General features: G+C 47.5%; 1 protein-coding gene across 1 annotated transcript in view; it reads right to left on the bottom strand.

The window, feature by feature from the left end:
- Positions 1–14,895, bottom strand: part of VSTM4 (V-set and transmembrane domain containing 4) — a 145,622-nt gene that overhangs the window by 129,581 nt on the left and 1,146 nt on the right. Inside the window, exon 2 of the mRNA XM_023547175.2 lies at positions 2,922–3,320. Coding sequence (XP_023402943.2) covers positions 2,922–3,320 — 399 coding nt within the window. The remainder of the gene's footprint in view (positions 1–2,921; positions 3,321–14,895) is intronic.

Here is a 14,895-nt window from a genome sequence, read left to right as displayed (position 1 = left end):
TGCTGGAAGATGAGCCCCCTAGGTCGGACTGTACCACACAATAGCCATGGCAACGGTCTCAAATGTAAGGGTGATCACGAAGATGGCATGGGAGTGGGCGACGTTTCAATCTGTTATACGTAAGGCTGCCATGAGTCTCAGTTGACTGGATGACAACTAACAACATGGGGCCTAGTGGGGAAAAAGCGCTCCAAGAGCACCCCTGAGAGTTCCCATTCGATACTCTTGAACCCAAACATTTGCCCACAGAGCTTTTTACCGTTGCTTATTTTTGTTTTCCATGTCACAACTATTAACACAAGGTGGAGGTTTTGCAAAACAGCGCTTGAGGCCAGATATGCACCATGCCCCTGGAGATGAGCAAAGCAAGGGCCCTGCTGACAGCACCCTGGGGGCCGGAGCCACAGGCCTACCCCCAGTCCTGCCCAGGAAGGGTGCCGGCCCAGGGCTCTGCACACTCACGCCCACCTGGGGCGGACCTGCTCCAACAGAGACAGGCCTAGCGGGCTTTCAGTGTTTACTTGGAGTTATCTTTCCTGAACTCCCTGGCCATAACTCCCTGGAAACCAAAGTGGAACACTCCAGAAGCATGACTGCTGCTTCGTAGACTTTGAATCTTCCCATCAGAAAAACAAAGCCCTGTCAAAGAGGCTAAGGACCTGTGTGAGCAGGAGGCAAAAACACAGCAGAGACACAGCTCTCCTGGGAGGTGGGACCTCTTCCCAGGAAGGTGAGAGATCAGAGGAGGCTGTGCAGGGTACAGGATGAATCAGAGAGATAGAGGCAGACAGCGAGAGACAGAAACAGGCAGGCAGAGAGACTGGGAGAGAGAGAGAGACAGAGGCAGAGAGTGAGAGGCAGAAACAGGCAGGCAGAGAGACAGGGGGAGAGAGAGAGGGGAAGAGAGCAAGAGATAGAAACAGGTGGGCAGAGAGATGGGAAGAGAGAAACAGAGAGGAAAAAGAGGGGAGACAGAGGTAAGGGCAAGGGAGAGGAGGAAGGGAAGAGGGAAGGACAAGAACAGAGGATGGAAGGAGAAGAGAAAAGATTTTTAGAGGAGGGAAGGGGAGGAAGAAGAGGAAGGTGGAGGAAGGGAAAAGGAAGAAAGGAAAAAGAAAAAGGGAGTGGGAGAGGAGAGAGAAAAATAAACTTTTTATTTCCAGTGAAGACTTACAAACTACCTCAGGCTTCTGGAGCAAGTACCCAAATAAATATTTAGGAGGAGCCCAGCTTCACGCAGTGAACGCAGGTTCACATTAAATAATGAGCCAGATGAATGCAGTGAACCTTTTTATACGTTCTAATTTTTAATTGGCAGAGCATGGTCACTGCCAAGAGATTTAGCACAAGGCTCCAGCATATATGGTGATAAAAATGACCTAGTATATAAGACCTTATGTTTCAATGAGCCAAGTGATATTCAGAGTGAAGTCCCTCCACAGCCCTTGGTCATCTGATGTATATTTTGTTTTCTGTGACAGAATACATATTTATACTAATAATTAATTCTTGAATAAATTTCCTTAAGTAGAAATGCACAGTTTAGGTGATATACCATTCTGTGCTTAAGACATTACAATAAGCAAACTCCAAAGACAAGTGAAGTTTGACTACTTTAAAGAATATCTATTTAAATTACTTACTTTAAAATCTCCCTTATTCATACATATAGTATTGAAATATCTTTTCATAACTGACTTTTATCCCTTGAAAAGTGTACCATACTTTCTGGACCCCCTGAGGCTGGAGGACTCCACAAGTCTACCGCCCTGAGATACTCTTTAAACCTTGAAGTGAAACTATCCCCTGAAGTCACCTTTAAACTAAGTAACACTTTAGCTCAAAATGTAATGACTGTGACCTTTGAGTACTGCACTCTTTTAAAAAATAATCTATATGAGATCAAACCGTTGACAGTTGCTCTAAACCATGGATGAGAAGTTTGGGAGGGCTGTGAGTCTAAGTTAACGGGAGTAAAACAACCAGAACAGAAAGAACAAGAATGTTGACACGATGTGAAGAATGTCACTGAACACTGTGTGTAGAAATTGGCAAATGGAAGCCTGTTTTGCTGCGCATATTGTCACCAAAAATAAAATAAAATACATATTTTCAATTTTTTAAAGTTTATCAAAACAATATCACTAAGGCTTTTAACATTACATGCATATGATAAAATAAGGTTATTGTTCATATTTGGGACTATCTGTTTTACTTTTTGATTCTCCTGATCACAATTAAACTGTGTTCAGGCCAGATCAAATTCAAGTTCAAAGCAACCAAAGATACAATTTTAGTGCATAATGGAAAGTCTTATTAAAATCGTGAGATGTGTCTTCTTAAATAGAATATTTATGATAAAAAAATTATAACTCAAATATGGCACTTGGCAGCTAAGACATTCTGGAAATGTGGCCCATACCTCTGGGCCTCTGGGCCTTTGCCCACTTCCTAATGAGTATCTCGTGAGTCTAAGGCTTGGATCAGTTCCTCTGGGCAATGGGTGAGAGCCACCAGCCCGCCCTCCTCCTGGGCCTGCGACTCTCATCCTCATGCCTGCTCCCACAGGTGCCTGGCACTCCCAGTCAGAGAGATCCAGGCTGCACAGCCCCGGGTGGGAGGCCAGGACACAGCACCCCTGTCTTTCAGACACAGAAGAGGCTTTGCCCAGAGGCTGTGTGGGGCAGCGTGGTGGTCAGGCGCTTGCTCTAGTCTGCCCTGGCTTCCACGTCTGCAACACACGTCAGCCCTCATGTCCACGTAAAGACCTATCCCGCATCCCTGTGGCCTGACTCATGAGGCCGTGGTCCATAGGTAAGGCAGGGTGTGCTCTAGCTCCCTAGAGCCATCCTGCCAGCCCCACCTGGCAGACAAGAGGGAGAACCACTGATCCTCCCCAGAGAGAGAGGCCATGCCCTTACCTCTCATTTCTGTAGCTGACGAGCCATTGGACCATGCCGTCCACTTATTCCTGTGCCTGCTAATTTCCTGGACTTTGCAGATGTAATGGCCCTGATCCGCGGGCCGGAGGGTCAGCACAGAGAGCCTGTACAGGGCCCCACGCCGCTCCTCAAGGAGCCGCAGCCGCCGGCGGTTGGCACTGCGGCTGTAGTTGCCGTAGTACTGCACCACCCTCAGCTTGGTCATCTTAATCATCAAGGTTTCCTGGGAGCCAGGCAGCGCGAAGAGCCAGCGCACGGCCAGCAGGCTGTCTCTCCGCCGCTTCTGGGACACATGGCAGTAGAGAGTGGCATTGTCCCCCTCCAGGTAGTCCACCACAGGCCCTGGGGACACGGTGACGTTGAGGGCCCCACAGACCTCTGCGGAGAAAAAGGGAAGGAGGAAGGTCATGGATACTGCCGCCTTTTCCCATATGGAAACACCCCAGGGAATCCCAGGTGGCCAGTGTCCGCGATGACCTGCACTCCCAGGAGGCCAGGCTGCCCAATGGGCCCACACTCACCCTCTGCCTTCCTGAGGACAGAAAGCCGGGAGTCTGCCAGGGTGTGACACAGGGCATTTGGTCTGCATGGATTCCAAACACTGGCATCTGGACTCAGAAGAATTTTTTAAATAGTCTTATTTATAAATAATTTAATTATTTATAAATATTTTTAATATGCTGACATTTAAAGTTCAAGAGATTTCACATAAAAATTTGGATTTTTGAAATCTCTTGAAAGTGTACACTCCCCTAGGTGCCCTGCCTGGCATCCCACCTGAGGCCACGCCACGCAGTGGGTCCCAGAGCTGCCCTGGTGCAGGGCCAGGGCTGCCCTGTAGGACACGGGTCCACAAAGGGCCTTTCTGCACCATGGGCCTGCCTTTCCAGGCCCCTTTCCCAATCTCAGCTACTTCAACCATAGCCCAGACAGAGAAGCAGGACAGCCAGGTGGGGCACTACAAAAATGCTGGTGAGCTAGCAGGTGGGGCACTACAATAATGCTGGCGAGCTAGTACCTGCTGAAAGTGTCTTTGGACTCAGGATCTATGGTCTCAGAGTTGAAGCACAGGAATCAAGACAGGCTCCAGGACAAGGGAGGGACAAGAGACTCTCCAACACCCCAAAATGCTTCTGAGTTCCAGGCCCAACCACTACTTCCTCCCAAGTGGCTTCTTAGTTAGAACCACCCCCAAGGGCTGCCCACCCCACTGCTGCTCTGCTCCCAAAGTGCTCTTGGCAGTGCCACCCCCACATCTACCCACACCAGCTAGACCAGCAGAGCCTCAGAAAGGGTCATTGTCTCCAAGGAGACAATATAAATGGTGTTCCCGAAGACTAGGTGATGTGGCCGAGCTTCCTGGAGCTTAAGGAGGCTCAGTGGTACTCATGGTGGGGCCGTGTACTGGGAGGCATGAGAGGCCGGAGCCCAGAAAAGGATGCTTTGCAGAGAGTGCCCCAGGCCCACTTTCTGTCCAACTGCATCCCCACCCCAGCACAGCCAGGTGGACAAGGCCAAAAGCACCATTCACTGACCACCCCCTGCATAAGAAGGTATACCTGGGAGCATCCCCAAAGGTCGCCTCCTAGTCACATAAGAGGCCTGCACCCCAGATGTCAAAAAGTCACTGAAACCTTGAGCCCTGGTTAATGCTTCAAGTAAGTAGGTGGGAAAGATGAAAAAGAGATCAAGATATGAACACTTGAAAAGGAGACTGTAGCCAACAAAGGTGAGGCTCTGGGAAAAGGAGGGAGAAAGTCCAATAAAAAGTTTTCCTCATTGTGATGTCCAGGCCATAAAACCAACATCAGTAAAAGGGATCATCCCCTTATATGGTTTCCACTACTGATTTAATAAATACCTTGAGAGATACAATTTGGGGGTGAGTTTTCTTTTCTTTTTTTTTTTTTTTTGGTCATCTCTTAGGATTCAGGCACTAGCCCACCAAATGAAATAAGGTAATCTCACCATCTCAAGATACTTAATCACACCCGCGAAGTGCTTTTGCTATGTGCTGTTGTTGCTGTTCAGTGCAGCCGAGTTGGTTCCAACTAATAGCGACCCTATGTACCACGGAACGAAACACTGCCTGGTCCTGTGCCATCCTCACAATCATTGTTATGCTTGAGCCCACTGTTGCAGCCGCTGTGTCAATCCATCTTGTTGAGGGTCTTCTGTGCTGACCCTGTACTTTACCAACCATGATGTCCTTCTCCAGGGACAGATCCCTCCTGATAATATGTCCAAAGTATGTGAGACATAGTCTGGCCATCCTTGCTTCTAAGGAGCATTCTGGTTGTACTTCTTCCAAGACAGATTCGATCTTTCTTTCGGCAGTCCATGGTACATTCAATATTCTTCACCAACACCATAATTCAAAGGTGTCAATTCTTCTTCGGTCTTCCTTATTCATTGTCCAGCTTTCACATGCATGTGAGGAGATTGAAAACACCATGGCTTGGGTCAGGCTCACCTTAGTCTCCAAGGTGACATCTCTGCTTTTCAGCACTCTAAAGAGGTCTTTTGCAGCCGATTTGTCCAATGCAATGGGTCTTCTGATGCCCTGACTGCTGCTTCCATGAGTGTTGATTGTGAATCCAAGTAAAATGAAATCCTTGAAAATTTCAATCTTTTCTCCCTTTATCATGATGTTGCTTATTGGTCCAGTTGTGAGGATTTAAAAAAAAAAAAAAGAAGATTTTTCTTTTTTTTTTTTATGTTGAGGTGTAATCCACACTGAAGGCTGTGGTCTTTGATTTTCATCAGTAAGTGCTTCAAGTCCTCTTCACTTTCAGCAAGCAAGGCTGTGTCATCTGCATACCGCAAGCTGTTAATGAGTCTTCCTCCAGTTCTGATGCCCCATTCCTCTTTACATAGTCCAGCTTCTTGGATTATTTTTTCAGCATACAGATTGAATAAGTATGGTGAAAGGATACAACCCTGACACACACCTTTCCTGACTTTAAAACCACGCAGTATCCCATTGTTCTGTTTGAACGACTGCCTCTTTATCTATCTATAGGTTCCTCATGAGCACAATTAAGTGCTCTGGAATTCCCATTCTTTGCAAGGTTATCCATAATTTCTTATGATCCACACAGTTGAATGCCTTTGCATAGTCAATAAAACACAGGTAAACATATTTTTGGTATTCTGCTTACAGCCAGGATCCATCTGACATCAGCAACCATCCGATACCCCTCATTCCAGGTCCTCTTCTGGATCCGGCCTGAATTTCTTGAAGTTCCCTGTTGATGTCCTGCTGCAGCTGCTTTTGAATGACCTTCAGCAAAATTTTACTTGCGTGTGGTATTAATGATATTGTTCGATAATTTCCACATTCATTTGGATCATCTTTCTTGGGAATACAGATCTCTTTCAATCAGTTGGCCAGGAAGCTGTCTTCCAAATTTCTTGGCATAGATGGGTGAGCACTTGCAGCACTGCATTGGTTTGCTGAAATATCTCACTCAGTATTCCATCAACTCCTGGAGCCTTGTTTTTCATCAATGCCTTCAGTGTAGCTTGGACTTCTTCCTTCAGTCCCATGGGTTCCTGATTTTACGCTATCTCCCGAAATGGTTGACTGTCAACCAACTCTTTTTGGTATAATGTCTCTGTATATTCCTTCCATCTTCTTTTGATGCTTCCTTCATCGCTTAATATTTTCCATGTAGAATCCTTCAATATTGCTACTCAAGGCTTGAATTTTCCTTCAGTTTTTTTCAGCTTTAAGAAAATTCGATTGTGTTCTTCCCTTTTAGTTTTCTACCTCCAGGTCTTTGCCCATGTCATTATAATACTTCACCCTTTGAAATCTTCTGTTCAGCTCTTTTACTTCATCATTTCTTCATTTTGCTTTAGCTACTTGACGTTCAAGAGCAACTTCCAGAGTCTCCTCTGACATCCGTTTTGGTCTTTTTTTTCTTTCCTGTCTTTTTGATGACCTCTTGCTTTCCTCACGGATGATGTCCTTGATGTCATTCCACAACTCGTCTGGTCTTCGGTCATTAATGTTCAACGCATCAAATCTATTCTTGAGATGGTCTCTAAATTCATGTAGGATATGCTCAAGGTCATACTTTGGCTCTCTCTCATGGACTTGTTCTAATTTTCTTCAGTTTCAACTTGAACTTGCATGTGAGCAACTGATGATCTGTTCTGCAGCTGGCTCCTAGCTTTATTCTGACTAATGATATTGAGTTTTTCCACAGTTGGTCCCTGGCCTTGTTCTGTCTGATGATATTGAGCTTTTCCATGGTCTTTTTCCACAGATGTAGTCAATTGGATTCCTGTGTATTCCATCTGGCAAGGTCCACGTGTATAGTCGCCATTTGTGTTGGTGAAAAAGGGTATTTGCAATGAAGAAGTAGTTTGTCTTGCGAAATTCTATCATGCGATCTCTGTAATTGTTTCTATCACCAAGGCCATATTTTTCAACTACCAATCCTTCTTCTTTGTCTCCAACTTTTGCATTCCTATCACCAGTCATTATCAATGCATCCCGATTGCATGTTTGATCAATTTCAGACTGCAGAAGTTGGCAAAAATCCTCAGTCTCTTCATCTTTGGCCTTAGTAGTTGATGGGTAAATCTGAATAATAGTCAACCAGTCTTCTTTGTAAGCGTATGGATATTATCCTATCACTGACAGCACTGTACTTCAGGATAGATCTTGAAATGTTCTTTTTGACAATGAATGCAACACCATTCCTCTTTGTCATTCCCGGCAGAGCAGACCATGAGATTGTCCGATTCAAAAGAGCCAATACAATTCCATTTCAGCTCACTAATGTCAATGTTTATGCATTCCATTTCATTTTTGACAATTTCCAATTTTCCTAGATTCATACTTCATATATTCCATGTTCCGATTATTAATGGATATTTGCAGCTATTTCTTCTCATTTTGAGTCGTGCCACATCAGCAAATGAAGGTCCCGAAAGCTTGACTCCACCCATGTCACTAAGGTCGACTCTACCTTGAAGTGGTAGCTCTACCCCAGTTGTCTTTGGAGTGCCTTCCACTAATCTTCTGGCTCTATATCAGACAAAATCAGTGGACCATCGTATTATTTGCTATGTAAAGTACTCTATTCACAGGTTATGGAGATTAGGATGTGGACATCTTTAGAGGCCAGTATTCAGCCTCCCAGTCTCTTACTACCTTAAAAAGAATAGAAAATAAATTCAGAAGAAAGAGGCTGATGATCAACTAGACTCCAAGTTCCTTGTGGACAGAAATGATGTCTTACATTTACAGCTACGAGGGACAAAGCAGGCCCAGAGATACTTGGGAAAAACTCGCAGTTCCCTAAGAGCTCAAGGAAAGACCACCACACTGTCTAGTGCCCACCTCACTGTAGCCAGAGCCATGCAGGGCAAAGGAAGAGGGACTGGCCCTCATCATCATCATGCATCCCACCCACCACATGCCAGATTAAATCGAAAGGCAGAGGTCAGTCCGGGGGACCTCCTCCTGACTGCTAAGGCCCTGGCTGAAGTCCACACTGGCCCCTGGTGAGCACCCATGCAGCCTGGGAACAAGGTGATCCCACACCAACAGGGCCTCGTGGCCAGCAAGCCAGAGGAGAACAGCAGAAACACAGCTGTTGGTTTCCAGAATCTCAGTCCACCTCACCCGCCCCCAGGGGCTCCCTACTAGAGTCAAGAAGAATTGGGGAAGGCAGGAAATTGAAACAATATGGGTGGGCTGAGAGTGCAGTTGGACCCCACGCCCCAGTCTCCTCCTATTAGCGCCACATGAAAGAGGGATTATTTATAGTGACTGAAACCAGGAGAACGTGCCAAGTGCTCCAGTACCCACGGGAGGCCAGATTCCATGCTGGAGGGAAACCAGTAACTCTTCCACTTCCGCAGCCCACTACCGGAGCTCTCAAGAGATGGCTGGACTGACTGAACAATCTCTCCAAGCCCAGCTTTGTATTTCACTTTATCCGCACGCCTCTCTGCTTTCACCTCGCCCCACATTCTCTTAGCATCTGTTTCTCCCACTGAAGTGCAAAGGCCCTGTGCACAGAAGGGCTCATTTCAGCCCATACACCTGCCACCAGCCTAGCTATGTGCGTCCACTTTCAACACCAGTGGATGGTCTGTGTGTGTTGAAACTGTGATGCCCATGGCCCTCACAGAGTATTAAAGCTTTGACAGCGGACACAGCTCTTAGGTCAGGGGATCTCGGAGCCTGCTATGAGGTTTCCCAGCAAAGCCGATGTTCCAGGTAATGCCCTCCCCTTGGTATAGGAGACGGCCACTTTAACCCCCAGTGTGGCTACACACGCTTAGCTGGAAAGATGGCACAGCGAGATGCAGGGGAGAAAACGCAGCAGAGGGTGCAGCACCCAGGAAGCGTTAGCTGGTGGGGTGTCCGTTTAAACATTAAGAGAGAGGGAGTCATACAGCTCTGCTCCACTGCGGTGTCAGGCCCCAGGGTGCTCGGCAGAGAAAACCCCAGTGGGAGTCTGGACGGTGGGGACACAAGGGCAACTCCATGGACTGTGGCAGGCCAACCAGAGCGCAGCATGGGGAGGGGGAGGAAGGGCCCAGGCCTTTTCTTTTTGTATCTCAGGCTGAAGACCTGGACTTCCTGCAGGGCAGGTGAGCAAGCTGGGCAAAGGGGTCCAAGCTGTGTCCCAGGCCCCTCCCAACACCAGCTAAGAGAAAGGAGGTAGCATTTCCTGGCCTGTTGTCGTTAGCTGCAGTCCAGTCAATTTCAATTCACAGTGACTCATGTGACAGGGTAGAACTATACCACAGGGTTTTCTAGGCTGTAATCCTTATGGGGGTCTTTCTTCCACAGTGCCAGTTGGTGGGCGCTGAACTCTTACGCCACTAGGACTCCTTTTTCCTGGCCTAGGAAGAATTGCTGAAGGCATTCTGGCCTGAAGAACGCAATTTCTTGCTGCCTGACTATATTCCAAGGAACTGAGGTGACAAATAGGGTCGGCATTCCTGTTCCCTCTAGCTGATGCCCAGCTCGGTACATTTACTCATTCAACAAATAACTGCTGAGCAACAACCAAGTGCCAGGTACTAAGTAAAGAAGAAAACAATACCCTTGACCTAAGAGAGTGGACAGCCCTCTGGGTAAGGCAGCTGCGAATCAGGAGAAAGATACATAAGTCTGTGACTACCAACAATGTCAAGTGCTACGGAGGAAAAGTGCAGGGCTTAAGAAAATCCTGGTGGGATCCTGATCCAGTCTGCAGGTCAGGAAAGAGATCCTGAGGACGCGGCCACAAGCTGGAGGCTGAGTTCAGCAGTGGTGGGTGGCCTTTCTGGGAGAAGGCCATGCCTGTGCAAAGGCCCTGTGGCAGGCCTGGTGCAGTCTAGAAAGGGAAAGACCAGTGCCCTTTGGTGAGCTGCACCATGACCCAGCAACCTCCACCTGTACATGGACCTCGGGAGGGACTTCCACCCCAACCAGGGCCCCCAAGGCCAATTCTTAAAGAGGAATATGACAAAGATAGTCGGAGACCGACTAAGCCACAGGAGTGGGAACGCCTGTTGCAGTGAACCCCATTCCTTCAACAAGCACATGTTCTGTTCCTGGCAGCCCTGGGTGCTCACCCTGAGCCTTCGAGCCAGCTGGAAAGAAAAGATGAGACAGGCACAGAAACACGTGGTTCTGTCAGGTGGGAGCCCTCAGGGCCTCAGTGTCCTCATCTGAAAATCATAAAAGAACACCTTAATGGGAGTGTAAGGCTCCAAAAGAAAACTTTTTTAAAATACCAACATCACTTCGCATGCCTGAGAGCTGGGGAGGCAGGGCAAAAGGAAGTGAGAGGCACCCTGAGCTGGAAGCAAGGTTGGTCCCAAGCTTAGCTTAGTCTCTGCTGTCGACATAGGTAAATTTTAGTAACTTTGGCACAAGGGGCCACGTATTTTCATTTTGCACTGGATCCTGCAAATTGTGTGGCCGGTACTGCCTACAAGTGGCCCTTAAATTCCCATGGATGAGTTAGAGGGTCAAACCTCTTGTTCAACTTGGACAATGCTGTGGGATAGACTGACACCGTTCTGAAAACAGCCTGGAGGGATGTCCATGTAGCCAAGCACTGCATGACCTGCTCAGCGTGAAGCAGGCTGGGAGGGCCACTCCCAGGTGAGGGGAGCCCACAAGGCATCCCGCCCCGCCTGCCCAGGAAGCAGGGGTGGGAGGCGACGGGAGCCCCTCTGTTCTCACCTGGGCAGTGGTGTCCTGGCGGCTCTGTGCCCCACACTCCCACTGTGCCCTAAAGAAACAGCCCCACTCACTTCAGGGGACCAGGAGCCTCTATGCTGATGAGGACTGTAAACTGTCAGTATCAATCAGAGCGAAAATCTTGTTCAGTAAGAACAATAAGGGGCAGTCTGAATTCATGCCAACTAAATCTCTGAAGGAAACACAGCTGTATGTCTTAAAACTCCACGGCACTAGGAGCCAGTGCTCAGGGAAGGGCAGCAGAGGTGCTTCCAGACCAGCCTGGGGGCAATACGCCTGCATTGAGCACATCCCATGAAGCTCTCTCACCCAGGACAAACACACCAACCTGCCTACGGATCCCACTCACGTTGGCTGGGTGTTACATGTGTGCCAAGCGTGGCTCTAAGTACTTTAGATATAGTTCCTCAGTTTATCCTTATACTATGCTCACACCCATTTTACAGATGAGGGACTAAGAGGCACAGAGACCTTAGCCAACTTGCTCAAGCTCACACAGTAAGCAGCAGAGCTGAAATATGAACCTGGGCAATCCAGCTCCAAAGACCACTCTTAACCTCTACTCTGGACTAAAAAGTGGCTTTTAGTAAATGTTTTGCTCCTCAGTTTGCTTTTCTGTAAAATGAGAGGTGGGACGACTTGGCCACAAAGGTCACACCCAACCCCAGGATGGAGAGGTAGAAGAGTGTGGCAGTTAAGCGTCCAGACATGGCATCAGGTGGCTGCACCAGGGCCACCCTTCAGGACCACAGCGAGGACTCATCTGGGGAGCACTGAGCAGGGCGTGCAGCTGCAGCGAGTGCTGGGCAAGCTGGCTACTGCCATTATTCCTAGATGTGGCCCCAGGTATTGCCACAGCAGGCTCTAAAGGATCTCGGATTCTAATTCTTAAGGCTCTTGAAGTCTCTTTGGAACCTAAGGATACGTTCTGGACCCCCAAAAGTCCCGTCTCTGGGAGGCCCTCCCTGACAGCACCTGCAATGAGGAAAGCCATCAAGGAGCCTGGGGGAGGAAGGTGCAGTCAGATCTAACCCTGGAGAACTCCAGGTCGGGGAGGGCACTGTTATGGATTGAACCGTGTCCCTGAAAAATATGTGTTGTAAACCCTAACCCCTATAATCGCAGTACGATACACAACAGTAAAAAGATGGAAACAACCTAAGTGCCCCTTAACAGATGAATGGATAAGTAAAACGTGCTACACGATTACAGTGGAATGCTACTCAGTGATAATGAAAAATGAGTTCCCAAAACACCTCGGAACATGGATGAGCCTGAAGGACATTACGTTGCAAGAAATGATCAATCACGAAAAAACAAATACTGTATGATCTCATTTTATGAAATGACAAGTTAACACACAGACACGAATGTTCATTAGTGGTTACCAGGGATGGGGGAGGGGCATTTGCTCTCTAGATAGCAGACACTTTTTATTTTTGGTGATGGGAAAGGTAACACCCAGTGAAGGTGAAGTGTACACAGCCTGTCACTAAAAAGTACCCAAGAAAAGAAGGCCTGCTGGGAATTACTATGCAGCATATAATTTTGGAGCAACAGCAAAAACAACCAAAAAGTGTATTGCGAGTGTATACTTATGCATGTAGGCATATACGCCTGTATACAAACGTCAAACCAAATCTACTGCTGTCAAGTCGATTCTGAGTCAGAGCAACCCTACAGGACAGAGTGGAGCTGCCCCACAGGGTTTCCAAGGCTATAAATCTCTACGGAAGCGGACTGCCACGTCTTTCTCCCGCAGACGGGCTGGTGGGTGCATATATGCAGGTGTATGCATACATATATGTACGTGCATCTATGTGACTGTATGCATGTTTGTTCATATACATAAGAAAGCATGTAAGGGGCACAGTTACGGACGCCAGTTAGACACAATCAGACACCTCTCCGGAGTGGATTTCAGGGTGTGAAGGGTCAGGACCAGAGTCTCCAGGAACATGCTGAGCAGTTGGCATAATACAGCTCATAAATTTATGTTCTACATCCTAGTTTGGTGAGCAGTGTCTGGGGTCTTAAAAGCTTGTAAGTGGCCATCTAAAGATACAACTATTGGCTCTACTTGTCTGACACAAAAGAGAGGAAACCAGAGGCTCAGAGAAAAAACTAGTTTACGGGACAAACAGCCTATACTAACTATGAACTCATCTCCCTTGAGACCAGAAGAACTAGATGGTACCCGGCTACCACTACTGACCATTGTAATCAGGGCGACAATAAAAGGACCCTAACAGAATTTTTTTTTTTTTTTTAACAGAATGGGAGAAAAATGTGGAACTGAAACTCAAATTAAAAAAAAAAAAACAGGCCTACTGAACTGGTTGGGACTAGAGGACTCTCCCAGACTATTGCCCTGAAGTACTTTTCAAATCCTGAACAGAAATTAACCCCTGAGGTCACCTTGTAGTTAAACATCAAATTGGCTCCAAAAATAGTGAGTATCATCTGTAAGTACTGTGCTCCTTTAAAAATCACCTATAAGAAACCAAACGGTCAACAATTACTTAAAAACAAAGACAAGAGGGTAAGGGGGCAGGGAAACTAGATTAATGGAAACGGAACAACTAGAACGGAAATAAGGATGTTCACACATTGTGAAGAGCACAGCCAATGTCACTGAACAACTTGTATAGAAATTGTTGAAAAGGAACCTAAAACTGCTGTGTAAACTTACACTGAAAATACAATAAAAAATTATTTAAAAAAAAAAAATCCTAACCCCTGTACCTGTGGTTGGAGCCCTGGTGGCTCAGTGGTGAAGGGCTTGGCTGCTAACCAAAAGGTTGGCCGTTCCAGTCCACCAGCCATTCCTTGCAAACCCTATGGGGCAGTTCTACTTTGTTCTATGGGGTCGCTATGAGTCGGAATGGACTCGATGGCTACGAATTTTTTTGTTGGTTTGTTTATACCTGTGGTTATTATCCCACTTGGGAATGGGTTTTGTTAAGAGGCTATATCACTGTAGGGTGTGTTTTAAGCCGCTCACCTTTGAGATATAAAGAGAGCAGGTTATGCACGGAGAAGCAAGTGAGATGGGGAGGACAGATACCACACCACATGAAGATCACCGAGGAACCACGGAACAAGGACCTTCCCCAAGCCGACAGACAGAGGGAGAACGCCTTCCCCTAGGGCCGACACCCTGAATTTGCACTTCTAGCCTCCTAAAGTGGGAGAAAATACATTTCTATTTGTTAAGCCACCACTTGTGGCTTTTCCACCACAGCAGCACTAGAGAGCGGAGACAGGCACGGCCTCAGGCTATCACCTCAAGGAGCCGCACGCACCAGTATCTGCAGAGGTGGAGAGACCTCACACTCCGCCAGGCCACAGGCTACCTAAGCAGCAGGATCCTGCTGACGGTCCGATATGTGCCCCCTCACGTCCTGCTGACCACACCTGGCTCTACACACATTGTGAGGACTGGCCAGGTCCAAAGACCCCTGTGACTCCCAGTCAGCCCTCCTGCCATCGCCAGCCAAGTCAGTGACTCTGAAAACCTGTGTCCCACAGGGAAGATTTTCAGGATCACTGGAAGCCTGGCTGCTTCACCCTGTTATCCAAGTCCCTCTTCCTCAGACCCTGGTTCAAATTCCATCTCCAACACTTGGGAAAATGGCTTAACACCAGGTCATCAGTTTCCTTGTTTACAAGACAATGGCGGCACAGCACAGGGGCTATAACCACAAGGCCTTGGGCCAGTCTTCCCAG

Source organism: Loxodonta africana, chromosome 16 (assembly GCF_030014295.1).
Source record: "Loxodonta africana isolate mLoxAfr1 chromosome 16, mLoxAfr1.hap2, whole genome shotgun sequence".
Classification (NCBI taxonomy): Eukaryota; Metazoa; Chordata; class Mammalia; order Proboscidea; family Elephantidae; genus Loxodonta; species Loxodonta africana.
The sequence above is the reverse complement of the archived record's forward strand: the minus strand, read 5'-3'. Positions and strand labels throughout refer to the sequence as shown.